The sequence below is a fragment of the Podarcis vaucheri genome (assembly GCF_965113315.1).
Source record: "Podarcis vaucheri genome assembly, chromosome: 1".
Lineage (NCBI taxonomy): Eukaryota > Metazoa > Chordata > Lepidosauria > Squamata > Lacertidae > Podarcis > Podarcis vaucheri.
The window spans coordinates 69,169,252-69,189,581 of NC_138759.1; the positions used below are offsets into that span (position 1 = coordinate 69,169,252).

Here is a 20,330-nt window from a genome sequence, read left to right on the forward strand (position 1 = left end):
AAAATCAGACTACACACCCCATTCTGACAGTATGTGTAATGCACACTGCTTCAGTAGAATTTATAGATATGTTGAGAAAGTGGTCATTTAAAAAAAAAACCTAAGCTTTTTTTAAAAAACAAATTTCATGTGAATGAGCTCCTCACTGGTTTGCAGTCTATCTAGGTTTTCTTGAAAGAACAACTCATTTAATTATTAAATTATGCAATCCCCTCCATATCCAGAGTTACAAATATTTCAAGTGTTTAGAACATAGGATCATTCTGATTATGCGCTTCCAAAGTGCAGTTTTATTTTAAAGATATTGATTTTCGAGGCTGAGTTCATTATGGTGAACTTGGCCAGTTCAATCTTTCTCCTTAAAAATATCCATTGCTGTTACACTTAAGACTGTCAAATAATTTTATTTCCAAGCAAAGGCAACATAATCTGAGCAATACAGGAAAAGGAAGAGAAGAACTCCTGCTGGATAAGTCAACTTTGCTACTTTGTAAGTCAGAAGTGGACAAGCTTGCCACAGAATCCTCAGTACATCCAATTTAGACAGTTTACGCTGAATTTCCTGGGCATGGTTGTGATACTGGTTTTCTATCTGTAGTAGGTGAAGTACAACCTTTGTAAAATGGTTAAGACATTAATGTCAATGGGCTGGACAGGGGCGGAGGAAGGGGGGTGCGGTGGGTGAAGGCCACCCCGGGTGTCACCACTGAGGGGGGTGACAAAGTGCCAGGTGGCACTCACCGTGGGGCCTGCAGTGCGCCTGAGCCACGTGTCTCTCCTGGGAGAGACACGGTGGCTTGGGCCCGGGCAGGCTCCGCGCTGCCCAAATGGTCTGCCTGCTGCCTCCCCCCCAGCTGTAGGGCGGCTGAGTGGGAGGAGGCAGACAGACTCTGGGGGCCTCGAGGTGCCTCTATGGGCTGTTTGCCCCACCCTCATGCTGCCCCATTGTGCGGCTCCTGCCACCCCTCGGCACACTGCCCCAGGCACCCGAGCAACTTCCTCTGCCATTGGGGCTGGAGCCAGGGACTGAATTGATAGAAGGAAGTGCAATCTTGCTGAAATTCTATGGGGAGGGAAGACATATTTCCCTGATTTCCCTTTTCTCTGAAGCTCCCTGTATCTCTTCCCATCCGCCTTTGGAGGGCAACCCACACCCTAGAGCAGGGTTTCAGGGGACACAGGGGGAAGGACGAATCAGAGAAAATTACACGTTTTATCATCTTTGGCTCTGAATGCAATTTGCTATCAACAATTTAAATGTTATGTCTACAAACTATATTCTGACCTCACTAGCAACTTGACTTGCGTCACCAAACATATACTACTTGATAGCAAAAAGTCTTAGAAACTGTTAAGAGAATTGACTGTTTTTAGCAATAGCATTATTACAATGTTATTATTTCACCCATTCGTGGACTCAAAAGTCATGGAAGGACTGGAAGCTAAATTTCTTTTTCCAAATGATGCTTTATGTAGCCAGTGCAAATCTGATCCCATATGCAAAATCTATGAATTGCTTCATAAGGTCAGAAACTGTAAGCCAGCAGGAGTCAGGTTTCTTCTTTATTTTTTCACATAGTTACAACTTTGCAGGGTCTTATTTGATCTCAGATAAACACCTTAATTGGTAGAAATTAACCAAAATTATTTTTCTAGATTAATCAAGACACACTACTGGTACCTTTCTTTTTAGAACAGGTGGAAGGAAAGTCTTTATCTTCTACTTTCACGGATGGTCTGTTGCATTTCATCCTACAAAAGAACGAACGTCTTGCTCCAGAGCATAGTCGTGATGGTCCAGGCGTTATATCTGTTTTAACTGGAAGTCCAGCTGCAGTGGAGTGAAAGAACACCAATCCAAAATGTTGAATCTGGCTTGGCTTTAAACTTCTAATTTCAAATATACAGCTCTGTAACTAGACAGTTCGTATCCATGAACATAACTCAACAGAATGATATTCAATGGAGACAAAAGCAAAGTTTTGCATTCAGGGAAAGCAATTACGGGATTGAAAATACTTGGCTTAGCAACATTACATATGAAAAGGATAATGGAATTTCAGCCGATTACAGACCAAACATGAGTCAGGAGTGTGAAACTGCTGTAAAAATGGCCAGTGTGATTTCATGCTTCCTGAGTTGAACCACAGTTTCCAAGTAACAAAAGGTAATAGTTCCACTTTATTTTGCGCTAGCTTAAAATCACCAGGACCTGTGAACTAGCCTGTGGAGCTCAATGAACATTCCAGTCACTCACTTTTCGCATCTATGAGCCTTTCCCGTGGTGCAGTATCTGAAGAAGAAAGTTGCTCCTTAACTTTGGCAATATCTTTAGGATGAAGGTAGTCAAATAAACTCTGACCAATCAGATCATTCTGCCAATAAAGAACGTTAACAACCAATTAAATTATTACAGACATGCAAGAAAAACTGTTAATAGCATTTTTGTAACATTTCAATTAACTGATATTTTAAATGAATGAAAACAATACTGTTTTTGTAAACTGAGATATTTCACTTCAACCCATAAAATAAAACAGAGAGCAATATTGATAGCTTAAGCACAGAGTCATCTACACCCACCAATGAGTTGAACAAAACATGTTACAAGGCTCTGTTCTTTTCTACACCATAAGAAAGACAAAATATACCTGACTGTAGTTGAGAATCTTGAAGACTGATTCTGAAACAAACAGTATTTTGCCTCTGTCACAGCCCACAACGAAGAGAAAACCATCCGCAGCCTAATTGGGAAACACAGGACGGCCACTTTGTTATAGTGTGTTATTTACCCATTGTTAAAATTATTCACAACATGCAGTTGAATTTCAGTGACCAAACACTTTGCATTTAAATATAACTAGATTAGCACACAGCAAAAAAATTCAGTGGAGACTTGAGTATGACGACACTATTTTTAAAATAATAATGCCAGAAAATGGCAAGGCTAAATGGCTAAATGTCACTGGTAAATGTCTATTTGTAAAGGGTAGCATCCAGTCACACCTAAGAAATTATTTAAAAACCACCTTACTGCACTTGATCTTTTCTTTTTTAAAAACCTTTCTTTAGGGAAATTTCCAAAAACTGCAGGAGGTGACGTAGGGGGTGGGGTAGAGAGTAAGGGGTCATCTAATCTTCCTATTCTCGCTCTAACAAAACCTTTGTCAGGATCTTAAGAGTCTGCCAGGAGCTGTTCATGTGTGTGGGTGGAAAAGGCCATAGAAGCAGGGAAGGCAAAAATGACTCACTTTCATTGGGCTGTTGCCAGCAATCTTTCCAAAGGGGCTTCTAGGAAACCAGGAGAAAAGGAATTGCTGGAAATAGGCTAGATTAATGCAAGGCAGACTCCAGAACATTATTATTGTGGAGTATCTTACCAGACACTTGGAAAGGGGTCATATGCGTGCAACACACACACAAAACAAAGAATGAAAATACTGCTTGAAGATCTTGCTAGATCTTTTCACCACATTAGAGAGGGGAGGAGGGAAGAGGTTGTCTTACACCACAAGATGGCACCCCTTTATCGCTTGGTTTATACCTCTTATCTGACCATGATGAATCTCACCCAGGGTGGGAGAGAGTTGGGTTCCTTTTACTGATGCCTTTCTCTAAAGTTTCATAGAAGATGTTCTCTTCCGATCTTAAAAATAGGGTTATAAATCCTACTTAATTTCACTGGAGTGCTTGTCCATATGGAAGCATACAGAGTCAAGCCTGAATATTTCTATCAGTTGCACACCAAAGCTGCTTCGGCAGGGCAGAGACTCGGCATTCGTTTACCAGAGGGTAAAACCTGCAGGGCAGTCAGATCAAATTTGCAGAACGCAAATGAGATTTTGAAGATTTGTGGCCACCAATGAAAAGGAGCATTTTTATGTTGTATAGGATACTATTGGATACCATGTTTCTACCGACAGGTAAGCAGATGGGCTTTATTACTGTAATTCACCGAAACAGCATGGACACCCCAAATTTAATAAATATCAAGTCAGTTTCCACTAAATTTTAAATATCACACGTTGCCATAAAAAACACCTTGAGCCTAACAAGAAATTATAGTGCCATCCTTCACATGCACTTCAAGCAAAATCAGAGGTTCCCTATTCAATACAGAATACATTGTTGCCAGAAGAAAACACTGGAGTAGGGTGAATAGACAGCGAAATCAAAGTCCAGTTTCTAGAAACCAAGGTGCTTCCTCTCCCTTTAGTATTTCTGCTCAGGAAACACATTAGTCAACCTCAAAACAGTAGAGCATTATGAATAGTATAATCACTTTTTGTAGTCCCTGGTAATTTATTATCAATTTTTTGGTTTACTGGCTACTAATCCAGAGTTTCATGTTACTGGGGAGCTTACCGAACACTATATTGGGGTTAGCACAGTGTGCTCGTAACAGGCAGACAGCGACTTGCTGGGAAGTCCATTGGTTTAAAAAGGGCTGAAGCAGGGCTTTTTTTCTGGAAAAAGAGGTGCCAGAACTCACCATGAATGCCTCCCTTGCTCTCTTATAATGGCGCCCACCTGAGAGGTGCAGAAATTGAGTTCCAGTACGTTCCAGCTGAAGAAAGCCCTGGGCTGAAGCTTTTGCATATAGCACGCATCTCCTACACTGGAGGAATTTATGGTCGTAGTGTCTGGTATAAGAGAACTCCACCCTACATGAAAACGCCACCATACTTACAAGAATCTTCTCTTTCCATTGCACACTATACATGCTTTCATGTATCTGAAGACACATACCCTAAGAATAAGATGTTTTAGTTCATCGTCTGACAAAAAGGCAGGTTTGTAGTTTGCTTCTGTATATGGGTTTGTGGCACCTTAAAGGCAAAGGGAAGAAAAGAAAAGTAATTATTCTTTGAGTAAATAAACCAGTTGTGCGAGGTGCAGAAGGGGTTACATTCTATTTGCACAACTATTTTCAGTGTCCCTAATCTATTTTCTAGTAATGCCTAGAATGATGCCTCAAATACTAAAAACCCAAGTAGACACTGCTCCCAAAAGCTACTGAGACAGCAGCAATTTCTTTCTATTCAGAAACTTACAAACCTTTTACCAATAAAGGTTGGCATGATAAAATATCTATTTTGTATCTTTTACTGGTATGAAAGCACCTTTAACAAATCTGTAGATCACATGGTGCAAGCTAGTTCAAATCTCACTTCAGTCAAAATCTCACAAGGTGCCCTCAGGTAAACTGCTGCTCTTTCATTCTCCTATCTAAAATAATACTAATCTACTTAACCACAATGGTGTAAGCAATACTGAAATAATAAGTGCAAAGTGCTTTCACTGCTCCATCACACCAACATTTCTCCTGGTTTTTAAGTTCCACAAGTAACCTCTCTAACTACACAGGTTGTTTTAAAATTTACCTCTTAACGTCTTCATGTGCTGAACAGCCATTCTCAGTACCGTAAGTTTATCTAGTTTTCTGGACATAGCATTGCATGTTGGCACTAAAGAGGCCAATTCATCAATAAAACTGTTCATCTTATCACGACGTCTTTTTTCAATCTGACTGTGAGCCTCCCTAAGTGATAATGAAATAAGGATCATGACATTTCAGGTATCCAGAGTTACATCACAAATCTTAATTGCTTTTGTGAAAAAAGAGACAGGATTGCTTACATTATCAGTTATCAGGAGATAAACCTTTATTTACTTTACATTGGCTACATAATGAAGAAATGAAACAAAGTAAACAGGAGGATGAAAGCTGATGAGTAAATTGAGGGAAACCAACTATAAATGAGGATATAAAGGTAAAGGTACCCTTGCCCGTACGGGCCAGTCGTGTCCGACTCTAGGGTTGCGCGCCCATCTCGCTTAAGAGGCCGGGGGCCAGCACTGTCCGGAGACACTTCCGGGTCACATGGCCAGCGTGACGAAGCTGCTCTGGCAAGCCAGCACCAGCGCAGCATACGGAAATGCCGTTTACCTTCCCACTATAAAGCGGTACCTATTTATCTACTTGCACTTAGGGGTGCTTTCGAACTGCTAGGTGGGCAGGAGCTGGGACTGAAAGACGGGAGCTCACCCCGCCGCGGGGATTCGAACCGCCGACCATGCGATCGGCAAGTCCTAGGCACTGAGGTTTTACCCACAGCGCCACCCGCGTGGGTAAAATGAGGATATAGTCTTGGTCATGTAAAGGGAAAAAAAGAAGTCAAGAATCACTGCAATTATCTGAAATGAATTATTTTAGTTTAGACACCAACCCTAAGCCTCGGGTATGCCTGCCTGCAGGAAAAGAGACAGACCATTTCAGAGGAGCTTTCAAGCCATTTCACATACAATATAGAACACTCAATTTGTCTGGCAATCAAATTCTAATTGGACTTCCACACAGCATGAAGGTGAGGCTTCACCAGAAAGATGCTGAATGGGTAATGCTCAGTGATGATCATATAGGTGTTGCAGTGTGTGTGATGCACAAGCATCCACAGATTCTAGGGACCCACCAAACTCAAAAACCTTAAATAATCATATAGGTCAGGTGCGTATTGCAAAATATTTTGATGAGTCTACTCATCAAATATTCGAAAATATGTAAAGTTAAAAATGTAATTGTTCTAATATAACTTTGCCATGCCAATAAATATCATGCATGAATATGTATTTATAATTTATATATATTCTGAAGATATGTGCTTCATAGTTAATTAAATGTCCTTTTTGCATAAGAGTGTTTCATATCCTGTAAGAAAGGTACATCACTGTATTGAATCTTAGTGATGCTGATCTTGAAAAGTACGGGATGAACCTGAGCCTGCACTTCGAACTCAATTCCCATATTGTTTAACATTTTTGGAATCTGAACCCAACATAAGGTCGTGGTCTCAAACTCTGAAGTGATTCTATGATTTGCTGTAGCAAACATTATTGTAAGATTATGTGTTTAATTCACATCTATTATACGTGGCACATTTATTCCTTGTATAAATCTCTCTGTCACGTGATATATTTTCAATACTTCATAATTAGCTAAATCTTTAACATCATCCACAATCTATAAACTGGAAACAATAAGGAAGCACAAACTGCAGGGTTTGAAAAATATCCTTGTTAGTGGGAACTATATGGGATGAGCTGGCAGAAGAGAGAAATGTTGTAATCTCTGGATCAAAAAATGAAATGGCTTTTTAATATAACCTGGTACGCTCATTTCTCATGAGTGTAGGAGCATAATTTTCTATTAAAGAAATAAAAATCCATTATAGGAACACATCCAAAAGGCCTTTATGGATCACATCATAAGCTCACTCACTGTTCAGGGAGTTAAAACAAAGACTCATTGTTTTACCTTGCATTTTTTATTCTGCCTTGCTGGTCTGTGTATTCCAACCTAGCAGAGAACAAAAGTGATACAAATCAAGTCGCTACAGCAATATAATCTTTGCCATGAGACAAGGTGAGGAAGAAAGATGCTTTTCAAATAAATCTATAGCCAAAGCCCACTTGAATATGTAGAACTAACTGCACAATGCTTTGGATCACAGCCACTTACATTTCAGAAGGATCACAACTTTGCATTTTCTCACTAAGGTGAGGATTTCTATTTCATCTAGGTGTTATATTAAGACTTGATCTTCCAGTAGGATTACCCCAGTCCTTGTATACTCTCCAGATTCTCACAGACCTCAATTACACTCCACATCTCCTTATCTCACTCTCTAGAATTATCCAAGCTTTACTTTGAATACACTTATTTTTCAAGACGCACAATCAATTCAGCAATGATGCACAAATAAATACCTTCCATGTTGATCATCTTTATCTGTGTCCATACCTTCGCTACAAAACCAGAACAAAAGAAAAATCAACAGGGTCAAAATGCAGCAGAATTTGCTTCAATGATCCTCACTCCCACACCTTGCTAAAACATAAGCATTTACACAAGTAAAAACAGATGGCGTGCTGCAGCAGCATTCATTATATCTATATTTCCTGAAAATAACCAAGATAAAAAACGGGCTGTTGAATGGCCATGAGCAGACATTCACCTCCACCCCACATTTAAATGTATCCTTGGAACTTGGCCATCCTTTGTAATGCATTGATATATCCACCTAATTTAAAAGAAACAGCAGCTAACTTTAGATGGTGGATACATTAAGGACTATCTAGCTAAACACATGAGCCTGGTTCAGGCATTTCTCTCCACACAACTGATATAGCGCAGCAAGTGACAAGGGGCCATATGCCCCGTCTCCCCATTATACTTCACAATGTGCCCTTCTCAACACTGTACATGAGCTGTAGGAGCATCTACAGAATATGTATAGGCTATCGCCATGAACTGGAACCCTATATGCTCTCATGGGGGTGGCCTATGTGCATTTGGCGTAAGATACCTGCAGACCCACTGTCTCTTCTCCACAAGATTTCTATCATCTGATGAGAAATGCCTGCACAGGACTGGCCTGCCACTGAAAATGGCGAGCCATTTCCCCCTCAGCTAGCCCTTTCTACATTTGAGGACAGAGCATAGAGGGTGCAATGCTAATCATACAACAGGAATCCAAGTACTCTCTCTCTCTCTCTCTCTGTGTGTGTGTGTGTATATATATATATATATATATTTGCTTTCGTAGATTTTCACGGGTACAGGAATGCAGGTTTTGGTGTCTTCGGGTGTCTTCCCGTGTAAGAGTCGGGGTGTCTGTGCGACGTTTCGACGAGGTCTCACTCGTCATCTTCAGGCTGGTGCTTTCGGCTTCTTGTAACAAGTAACAAGAAGCCGAAAGCACCAGCCTGAAGATGACGAGTGAGACCTCGTCGAAACGTCGCACAGACACCCCGACTCTTACACGGGAAGACACCCGAAGACACCAAAACCTGCATATATATATATATATATATATATATATATATATATATATATACACACACACACACACACACATACCTTCCCAAGAGCTTTTTTCTTTAAAAAGGCATTTTATCAGAATCATGAACTTTGCTTACTAGTGACTAGCCAGATAAACAACAGTTAATATAGACTGTGCTTGAAAACAATCATATTTTTTCTCTTGCAATTCTTTTACACAGTGAGCATTGTAACAAGGCCCCCCTTTCCCCATATGATGTTTGTACTTACTCAAAAGAAAAGCCATCGAGTCTGAAAAGAGAGAAAAATATTGTTCAGTTTATACTAAATGATGAAAAGCGTTTTCTATCCACATTCAGTTTTTAGTGAATCTTAATTTCTACTATTTGATCATTGCAATTATGTACCTTGAGAAGATTTTTATTAAAAATCTGAACCTCCCGTCCAGTGGCGTAGCGTGGGTTGTCAGCACCCGGGGCACGGCAAGTAATTTGCGCCTCCTAACCCGTGGAGCCAGGTAGGGGCAGAGAGCTGCGAGTGCGAGCGCGCCCCCTTCCAGATGTTGCGGCCGGCTCCCCCTGCACCCCCCACGCTACGCCACTGCTCCTGTCTAATGTTTCAGTAGGATACTTGCATTTGCAAACATAGGTATAGGTCTGTTCTATTCACACACAACTTTTATTTATTTATATTTCTTTCACAAAATTTATATACTGCTTGATTGCGGAGAGGACACCTCAAAGTGGTATACAAAAAAACCCCAATAAAATTATCAATAAGAATGAACAACAATAAGTTAAGACTTTTGAAAAAGTTGAAATATTTTATTTATTTCATAATATTTTGTTTCAGGTGGACATCCAAAGAAAGTAATGTGTGAACAATGTGCGCTTTGGGCCTGACAAAACATCTCTGAACTTTTTCTGAAAGCAGAACTAGAATAATCAGCAAAGAATTGAATCATATTTTCAGCTTTAATTCAACTTACAAGTAAAGACTTATTTATCAAATAATACAACAAATAATACCCCCTATAAATGCAAATATTTAGGATAAAAACTCATTGTGCCACGTTTACAAAGCAGTCATTTTTATGTAAATGAAAGTCCATTGTCCCCCAAAACTCAATTCTCTTCAAAAGAGTGTATTTGTTATTTCCCATGAATTAATAGATCACTGTAGGAAATTTTTTACAGGTTGAAAAACACCTCATCTATTTCCATTATTTCTGGAAGGAAAACGGACTCCAAATAAAAATGGAATTTGAACAACAGACACAGCTGAAAGGTTATACTAATAGGAAATGCACTTACTGATAATCAGTAGAACTGCCTTTCCTTTTCCTATTACAATCCATTCCTGAAGAGCTAAGAGAACTAGAGATTAGGTCAGTGGGGCCTGGTGACATAAAATCACTGATTGTAGAAGAAATGTCCATCCTTTGGTCAGCCATTGGATTGTCTAGAATTACCACAAAAAGAAGAAAAGAAGCACAGGAAATTGGTTTATCGAATGGCTACATCACAAGAATAGTTAATGGGTTCATATAGCCCCTGCTATCCCTAAGAGTTAACTTCATTACAATAATTTCTCACCTCAGCCCACAACAATTCTATTAAGTATAATAAGAAATCATTTCCCCTATTCTACTGGAAGGAATAGATAAGAAATGCCATTCAGTATCACAAATAATGTCTATCCCGGTGTTCCTGAAAAGCTCACAAGAGAGGTAAGATGGAGACAGCCATTTTGTTTGTTCCCATGAGGTGGCAGTCAAAAGTACATGGGGTTCCGAACCTGGATGTTCCATGAAGACTAATCACCATAATCCTTTGAGATTTTTTACAGACTGTTTTTAAAGTCATCATGCCAAGATCATCTAAGTACTCTACTGCTGAACAGAGCGGTTATGCCCAGGTCCACGTCTAACACTCTTGCCACTGGGACCATAGCTGAAGCTTACAGTTTCAATTTGAGTAAAGAGAAAGGTGAATCTGGTAACAGTTTTGCTATGCTTCTTTTTCAGTCTTCAAAGTGCTACAGTACTCTTTGTTAAACTAAAGCTGTAGCCAACAAGATTGCTCTGAAAAACTAATTGTCATGTAATTTCCTGGTCACTTCTGAATGTATAGCAGCTGACTTTGCACCATGTGCTCATATTCCTAAAACACACCATGGATATCAAGTTCTTGAAATATTATATGAAGCCTAGAATTGATACATTAAAAAAAGATAAAAGGTGATGGGACTTTATTTGAGAGGATGGCAAGACATCTGTAAAATACAGGCAAATGATAAAAGAGTTGGGAAAAGAGAACGGTAGAAAGCAAACAAATTTCTCCATGGAAAAAGAGCTGCAAAAGGTTCAAGTAACTTAAAAGGCGAAAGAGGTGGGGCAATATAATTAGTTTTCAATTATGCTTTTGCGTAATAAGCATTTTTAGAGTTCTTAAGAGTTCAACAAACAAAGCAGTCCACTCTTATTTCCATCTTTGTGAAATATAGTAAGAGTATATAGAAACGCAAGCCAAAAGCACCGAAACCCCCGATGGCTGTTCCTACCTGTAGACTTGATTTCTGGAATCTTAGATCCACTCTGGAAGGATGTGCACTCCTGCTGCCAGTGCAAAGCAGCCAATCACCTTAACCCTCCTTTCATTTCCTCCAGCCTTGTTTCTCGGCAGCTTCCGAATGCCTGGGCTGTAGGAAACAAATATCACACTGTCAATTTCCTTTATTACATCACCAGCTATATTCTTCCGATGCTTTTTAAAAAATGTTAAAGGTGACAACTAATTAACATTGTTCAGTTCAAAGGGTCCACACCCTAATCTGCTAGGAAACATTCCACTTCTTTATATCAGAATCAGGTGAGAGGGTGGCAGTGGTGAATCGATGCCTCGACTCAGTAATGCCCTGCATGAAGGGTAACGTACTGAAGCTCAATCCAGACAAGAGAGAGGTGTGCATAGCTGGCCTTCAGCAGTGACATTCTGTCAACCTTGGATGGGGTTGTATTCCCCATGAAGAAGCAAGTTTGTAGTTTGGGAAAAACATTTACGTCAAGCTGATACTGTGGGTGGTCAAAATACCATCCATGGGATGTACCAGGTCTGGCACTTTCTAGGCAGATATAGTTACACCAGATTTATCAGAGGTGTCGTCACACCCAGGCTGTAATACTGTAATGCATTACACAGTACATGAGGCTGGCAAAGACAGCTCAGAAATTTCAGTTGGTTCACAGCAGGGGAAGAAATGGCCTTTCTGGACAATTAACAGCATCTAAAAAAAAAAAAAATCTGCACTGCACTAATTTAAGGTGTTGAGTTTAACCTTTTAATCCCTAAATGGCTTGAGGCCCTTTTGTCCCATAGGAACCCACCCCAAATGACTCCTCCTGCAAATACCCCTTTAGCAAATAACCATACCAAGGTTGTATTGGTGCAATTTGGAAAAAGGCTTTTTTGTTTGTATGTGATGTCTGCCTGAAATGCTCTTCCCACAATAGGTGAGGGGAACACTTATGTCATGTGAACACAATCAAGCCCATTCTGTTCTTCAAGACTTTGCCCACCTCCCCCAACCTGCTGCCCTCCAAACGTTTTGAACCACAACACACATCACGCCCAACCACTAGTCATGCTGGCTAGAACTGACGGGACCTGTGGCCCAGAACATCTGGAGTGCAATAGTGGTTTAAGTGTTTTTTTTTAAGATTTGAGAGAGCTTTCTGTTCATTAAGTATTGCTGCTGCAATAGATGAATTTTAAGTGAGTTTTATGGATTCTGTTTTAAGCTTTATAAACTTTGCTCATTTATTGGTTTTGCTTGCTGCCTGATATTATGTTTGTCATAGTACTGTTTCTGCTTATATATTGTTTCAACAGAAAAGCATATACAGTGGTACCTCAGGTTAAGTACTTAATCTGTTCCGGAGGTCCGTTCTTAACCTGAAACTGTTCTTAAACTGAAGCACCACTTTAGCTAATGGGGCCTCCTGCTGCCGCCGCGCCGCCGTAGCACGATTTCTGTTCTCATCCTGAAGCAAAGTTCTTAACCCGAGGTAATATTTCTGGGTTAGCGGAGTCTGTAACCTGAAGCGTATGTAACCTGAAGCGTATGTAACCCGAGGTACCACTGTATTTTAAACAGATACAAACATACATAGTAGTCAGGAATACAGACACATAAGCATATCTGTCATTACGCAGCCCCAAATGCTGCCTCTCTTTACACCAAATAAAGATGAATTAAATAATCAGTTAAACCAAGAGACCATAAACAAAACCCACCCCTTACATCCATGCGTCATGGCACTGGATGATGACTATTCATAGTTCAAGGCAAACAAAATTAAATGTACCTTCAGGCTGGCGTCTGATTGTATGGCCCAGTCTGAAATTATGTACAAGGATGTATGCTCAGATACACAAACTCCCCACCCCCATTAATTTCAACAAATGGAACAGCTCCATGCACACAAAGGAAGGCCATGCAGAGCTACTGTGAATGAGGAACTCACTTGTGCAATCTTGCAACTACATTGGCAAAACTTTTTACTAACTCACAAGTCTCAGCATGCCCGTGCCAGGCACTTTCAACAGCCTGAACAAGTACCAACCCTTGGCCAACTTACAAAAGTTTCTCAGCCTGGTTACTTCCTTGGTGGAGACTCTTATAGATAGGTGACTGGGCAACTGCCAGGCCCCTAACCTAACCTATGTATGTACAGATGCTCTCCTGTGTGGACTGGAACATAATTGCGGGTCAGTACTGAAATGAAGCCCGTGGCATTAGATTGAGGCACTTTCCATGAATGGAAACCCTGCTTACAGATGGCTTCTCAGCCTCATTTTGGAAACCTCCTTTTCCCTCAGTCCCCCTTCCCATTAAACAACATTTCCTGACCTCCAGGAAAGATGGAGTTGGGAAGTTTAATTCCTTCAGCCCATCTCTGCACACTTTATCCAACCCAAAGAAGCGTACTATGCAAACCACCCGTGGTTCAATATTTACATGTTCACAAAAAATATTTACATGTTCACTTAGCCTCCTGCTCTCAATGTTAGCATTGCTTTTGGTATGTTGCCTTACATAATTTCTAAAACTTTTTTAATTGTTAGATTTTCATATTATAGAGTAAGACTGATATGCAGCCAAGAAGAACACATTGTATGCTTATTTGCACAAGAATGTATATCCCCACCCTTTTAATTTTTACTCATAATTCAGGGTGGTTAAAAACCATTAAAATAGCCCCTTCATAATAAAATATTAGAAGCAAACAGTTTAAGACAGAACAGACAAGAATAGAGGTAAAATGACATCTACTAATTAAGGCAAAAGTTTGCTGGAAGAAAAAAGCATTTGCCAACCAGTGGAAAGTGGAAAAGAACCCATGCAAGAGACTGGTAGAAAAGGACACCCCATGGTGGCTGTCACCCATTGACATCCTAGTAATTAAGAAATTAAACATGGAAGGTAAAAGGTGGACATATGCTGATCTTCTGAGAAGATCTGATAAAGGATGGGAAATCAGGCCCTACGAAGAGCTAAAAGATAAATTAACGGGGTGGCTACAATTCCATCAAATTAATGCCTTATGGAATGAACATAAAAAAGCCGGAATGAGTAAGAACAAGTCTAAGTTCCAGCTAGAAATAATAGAAGGGAAGTCTAAACTCTTAACCAAAATGTACAATCAACTACTAGACTGGGACACTATGGACGAGGAGGTCAAAGAGGTTATGATTAAGTGGGCCATAGACTTAGGATACCCTCTAGACCATGAAAGATGGATAAAACTATGGAACAAGGATATGAAATTCTCAGCTTGTGTCGGACTCCGAGAAAACATGGAAAAGATGATGTACCGTTGGTATATCACCCCAACAAAATTAGCTAAAATGTATAAAACCGGGGATAAGACCTGTTGGAAGTGCAAGAAGAAAGAGGGAGACTTTCTCCATATGTGGTGGACCTGCGAGGAAGTAAAGAGGTTCTGGGGCTCTGTTTATGATGAATTAAAAAAGATTCTAAAGTACACCTTCCCTAAAAAGCCTGAGGCATTCCTTCTAGGAATGCTAGGGGATGAAATCAAGAAAGACGACCAAACCCTATTTCAGTACGCAACAGTAGCCGCCAGGATACTGTTAGCACAGAATTGGAAAACGCCTAATGTCCCAACAATCAGAGACTGGCAAACCAAGTTAATTGAGTATATTGACTTAGCAATGATGACACAGAAGATCAGGCAACAGAAAAACACCAAATTTATTAATGATTGGAATAAATTTCTCTCATACATGGAGACAAATTTAGGAAACATCAAAATCACAGTAGGTATAATATAAAAACTGCGAGGTAGAAATAACGGTTAGCAAAAGACACTGCTGAATATATTACTGAGTTACAGCTCACGCTGTGGTGGTGGGAAGTTAAACAATGTAACAGATCTGTATAATGATTTAGTATCTAAACAGTATGGAATCTGATCTCGGTTTTGTTTATTTTTCTCTTTTTTTTCTTGTTTTGCTTGTTTTGCTTTAGTTGTTGGAATAAAAATAAAGGTTTTAAAATTTAAAAAAAAAAAAGAAAGTGGAAAAGAACCCAAATGAGCTTCACAGGGCAAGGACTTCTATAATTTGGATGTGAAAAAGATTTCTCTTGTTGTAGCCAACTGTAGTATAGAAAAATTCATAAACCTACAGTCTGTGGCCCATCAGCTGGAACGCTCCTTCCTGAGCCCTTTCTGAAATTATGTTGCACCTGAGCAAGAAGAGTTGTCTCTGCAAGGCAAGGTAGAGGTGCCTATATTTTTTGAAGAGTTGGGGGTCTCTCCAAAGTTGAGGGGACTTTCACTTCATTTAGTTTTAAAATGAACTAAAATAAAATGACTGCCAGGTGATTAGGAGTCTTGGCAGCTGGTACAAAATAATCTCTTACATTAGCCACCTCTGGATTAAATTAACATGGCAGCCCTAATGATTTACAGGGCAATCCTGACCATGTCTACTTGGAAGTAAGTCCTATTAAATTCAGTGGGGCTTATGGCTGTACTCTTGGTATAAGTAAGGAACAGGAAGATGTTTACACTATCAAGATGAAAGGCTAGGAAACCTAACATAACTAAGGTACTAGAATCATGTAAAATATTAAGTAGATATGCTACAGTTATCTCCCACTTGGACTACTATTTTAACTTTAATTAATTGATTGTCTATTTTTATGTTCTTATGTTCTTTGTATATTGCGTTAGTTTTATGATGTTAGCCACCCTGAGCCCGGCTCCAGCCAGGGAGGGCTGGGTACAAATAATTTTTTATTATTATTATTATTATTATTATTATTATTATTATTATTATTATTATTATTACCATCATCATCATTACTGCAACATGCTCTATGCGGGGCTACCTTTGACGGTGACTCAGACATTACAACTAATCCAGAATGCGGCTGCCAGACTGGTGACTGGGAGCAGGCTCCCGGACCATATAACACGGGTCCAGAAAGATCTACATTGTCTCCCAGTACGTTTCTAGGCACAATTCAAAGTGTTGGTGCTGGCCTTTAAAGCCCTAAGTGGTCACAGCCCTGTATACCTGAAGAAGCATCTCTACCCCCATCGTTCAGCCCAGACACTGAGATCCAGCTCCGAGGACCTTCTGGCAGTTACCTCATTGTGAGAAGTGAGGTTATAGAGAACCAGGCAGAGAATCTGCTCGGTGGTCACGTCCACCCTGTGGAACACCCTCCCGTCAGATGTCAAGGAAATAAACAACGATCTGACTTTTGGAAGACATCTGAAGGCAGCCTAGGGAATTTTTAAATGTGTGATGGTTTACTATGGTTTATTAATTTGATGGGGTGGGCTTATTAATGGGTCAGATGAGTGGCTTATTTATAAATTTAACAACAACAGTAAGAAATTTCCAACAAAGCCAGTGGGACATGTATTGAAAACCACTATATTTTTCAATGCATATCTGGGATGTCTTCTAACTCTGCTTTCTTTAACACCCCCTCTGCACTGCTTCCCTCACACTAGCCGTGTGCTAAAAAGAATAACCATTATAAAATCCACTACACTGAGGTTGCTTTTAAAAAAAATACTCTGTCATTAGTAACCTCTGGTATAATACTTGTTAACTGCCAGGCGGCAGCTACTCATTTTATTACAATGTAATGAGAGAGCACACTGACAACAGATCTTTCCTCTTGTTTCTCAAGGCACTGCACAAAACAGCCCACAAACAAGGCAACACTGCCCTGCTGTAACATACTCTGAACACCCACAGTCCCAAACACAGCCAAGTTCTTCATATTGTGACCCCAAGCCTGTTGCCAAGATACTTCAAGGATTTATTTGAAAGAATGCCATCTAGGCCACTTCCTGATTAGAGTCCTGGTAGAAGAGAACCAAGGCATGCTCTCGATGGATCGCATTCTGCCGCTGCTGCAACTCTCCCTCTCTTATTTTATCTTAAAACATTTTCTCAGAGAGATACTGAGCAGAAATCAGGGATCAAGTCACAGACTCTGCCTGCATTTGGATTCAGGGCTTCTGCCCATCGTCACATGATTGATTTAATCACGCAGCAAATCAGATCATGAGCACATAAACACCTCAATGAGCAAATCAAGGTCAGAGCAAAAAAAAAGTAGGTCAACTTAAAAAGTCTGCTGAGGCACCCATCTGGGAGGTGAGACCTCAACACGCAAGCGCTGCCAGCTCCAACACTGCCTACAGGAAAAATTACTGTCACCATAAAACAATGCTTGTTTCTTTCCAACGAGACATCACTCCTCACTTGCTGAATCACAAGTGCACAACACCACGAAGGCATTCTTTTTCAATTACCAACAATGTCTGCACTGCACTTCTTTTAGCAAAAGAAATACAACGATTAAAGTTGTGCCTGCTTTCATTATGCATCCCCAAATGACAAAAGTATACAATGCAGACTTCCCAACAAACAACTTTGCATGTGTTTTGTGAATGGAAAATTATGAAAAATGTAAGAGTAGCCCTGCAGGATGAAAACAAAGCTACATCTAGACTGGCACTCTTTTTCCCAAAGGAGAGAAGCACATGCCTCCAGGAGCCTACAAGCAGGAATGTCACTCCCCAGAAACTAGCATTCAGCTGCAAAAAGTCTCAGACCATGGATGTTCCATTAAGGCAGGGGTCAGCAAACTTTTTCAGCAGGGGGCCAGTCCACTGTCCCTCAGACCTGGGGGGGGGGCTGGACTATATTGGGAGGGGGGATGAACGAATTCCTGTGCCCCACAAATAACCCAGAGATGCATTTTAAATAAAAGGGCACATTCTACTCATGTAAAAACACGCTGATTCCCAGACCATCCGCGGGCCAGATTGAGAAGGCAATTGGGCCGCATCTGCCCCCCGGGCCTTAGTTTGCCTACCCATGCATTAAGGCATCATGACTAATAGCCATTTCATTACAGCCTCATATGCAAACCTGTTTCCAAAAACACTTCTCTGAAATGAATGCTTAAAGGATTTTTCAAACAAACAGTAAAAATGAAGGGGGAAAGATTGAGGGAAGTGAGTGCTAGGGCAAGTGAAAAGGCTAGGAAGAGGAAGTGAGAAAAGGAAGAGGTTGGTGGGAAGAGGAGGCAGAAGAGACAGTAGAAAACAGAGCAGTAATTCCCAACCTTTAGAACCAAAACTAAGAAACCGTAATGTAATCAGAAATTAGGAAGCAAAAAGTCTGCCAATGGTCCATAATACAAATCCCATTAAAATTAAAAGGGGAGCACAGTGAGACTTGTAAAGGCTTTAATAAAGTTCCCCCACTCCCATTTGAACCTCCAGAGGCACAAACAGGAGACAAAGCTGTTTTAAAGCCCTTTGCAAAGGTGCTTTTTGAAGCATCTTCTCTCCCACTTTTAAACATACTGTAGCTTGTTCAAAGGAGAGAAAGGAGGCTGTTTCAATGAATGTTTTTGCTTTAAGTGAGCAGGCAAAGGGGCAACACTTTTTCTGACGCCTTGGAATGGGATGGACCCCAAGTTGGCACCACAAGTTAGTGTCTGTCAGCATCTGTATTAATTTGAAGACCATTATTATGGATGTTTCACCATATTTTGTCCAGATAGATATGTAGTTGATTTCATTATACAACCATATATGACGCTCTCATAGACTTCTCAATCAATGGCTTAATCAATCAAGCTTGGACATGGATTTGTCCATCCATGGTGGGCTGCTAGGTGAGTAGGATCGAGCTAGCTTACAAGTTGGTGGATGTACCCTTATCACTGGAGGGTGGTGCTTTGATTCCTTCCAATGCCTGCCAACATGTAATGGGTTTTGTTTTTTTAAAAGGATGCTAAGGATGCCCCTCCCAGAATGAAGCATGTCTGAGTCCACCAAAAAGACATTATAAAATTCTGAGATACGGCATGTTAAAATGACTTCTCTCAGTAGGTAGCTATAACTTGGCTCATGGCTCACCAAAATAATAAAGTATATTTCCCCCCAAATAAACAATAGGAAATGTTAATGAATGAAAGGCCTGCAATTACATAAAATATGTACACATTGAGGTTGAATACACATTTTCATAGTGTACTGAACTTCACTCAAAGCTCTGACATCTTTCCATAGCAGCTGAGTTATCGCCTTGCATTCTTGCCATGTTAAACCTGACCTACCTATAGGTTTGGAAAGATATGAACAAGTCCAAGGGGATGGTTAAGAAACACAGTCAAGGAATTATAAACACAATAAAGGTTCAAAATGGAGTACCGTAAGTGCTCTTTTTTATCCATCTGGCCACAAATCACAACTTCATACATTGTTGCAAGTAGTACAAGCAAATCTTTAAGCAGCTACAGTATCAGACAATTTACAGTTCTAGACATCCATTCTGATTTTTAGTGCAGCTCTGAGCTTTGTGGCTAGCAACAATCTGTTTTAGTACTTCAAGAGCAATACTAGCACCTACACTGTCTCTACCTTAGGCTACCAAATCAAAAGCTCATAAAAGCCAAATAAACCTCCCAAGGCAAGGAGTTCCACATTCTTGATGGCATGACATAAGAGATTCTTGCATATCCCTGCCAATTGTACCTCAGCAGGTGATGGGACACGCAGAAAGACTTCACCAAATGTTCTTAGTAGGCAATGATCTTACTAACCAGCTCATTACATGTTTTATTTGCCTGCATGCCTGTACAAAGTTCCATTAGCCATTGGCATTAGCCATCGGCAACTATTTTCTATGTTTGTTTTCAGCCTCGCCTGCCCTCAAAATGGTCCATTTCATCAAACAGGGACACAATCATATGAACCACACACACTTTGTGTAATTGTGAAAATACTTGTGTCAACTGTATCATATTAAAACACCCAGATTTAAAGGGTCTCTAAAACAAATTTAGAGAACGTAAACATCTGTGTTCTGATTTACAGTATTTATTAGAGAATTTACTAGAAAATTATTTTTTGTAAAGG

General features: G+C 40.1%; 1 protein-coding gene across 1 annotated transcript in view; it reads right to left on the minus strand.

Moving 5' to 3' along the window:
* The window catches only part of BMAL1 (basic helix-loop-helix ARNT like 1), a 45,277-nt gene that overhangs the window by 12,674 nt on the left and 12,273 nt on the right, over positions 1-20,330 (minus strand). The window contains exons 2-11 of the mRNA XM_082193605.1: positions 11,405-11,542; positions 10,156-10,303; positions 9,113-9,133; positions 7,768-7,806; positions 7,316-7,357; positions 5,385-5,542; positions 4,750-4,829; positions 2,652-2,744; positions 2,258-2,375; positions 1,682-1,831 (exon numbers count right to left, since the gene is read on the minus strand). Coding sequence (XP_082049731.1) covers positions 1,682-1,831; positions 2,258-2,375; positions 2,652-2,744; positions 4,750-4,829; positions 5,385-5,542; positions 7,316-7,357; positions 7,768-7,806; positions 9,113-9,133; positions 10,156-10,295 — 841 coding nt within the window. The 5' untranslated portion in view covers positions 10,296-10,303; positions 11,405-11,542. The remainder of the gene's footprint in view (positions 1-1,681; positions 1,832-2,257; positions 2,376-2,651; positions 2,745-4,749; positions 4,830-5,384; positions 5,543-7,315; positions 7,358-7,767; positions 7,807-9,112; positions 9,134-10,155; positions 10,304-11,404; positions 11,543-20,330) is intronic.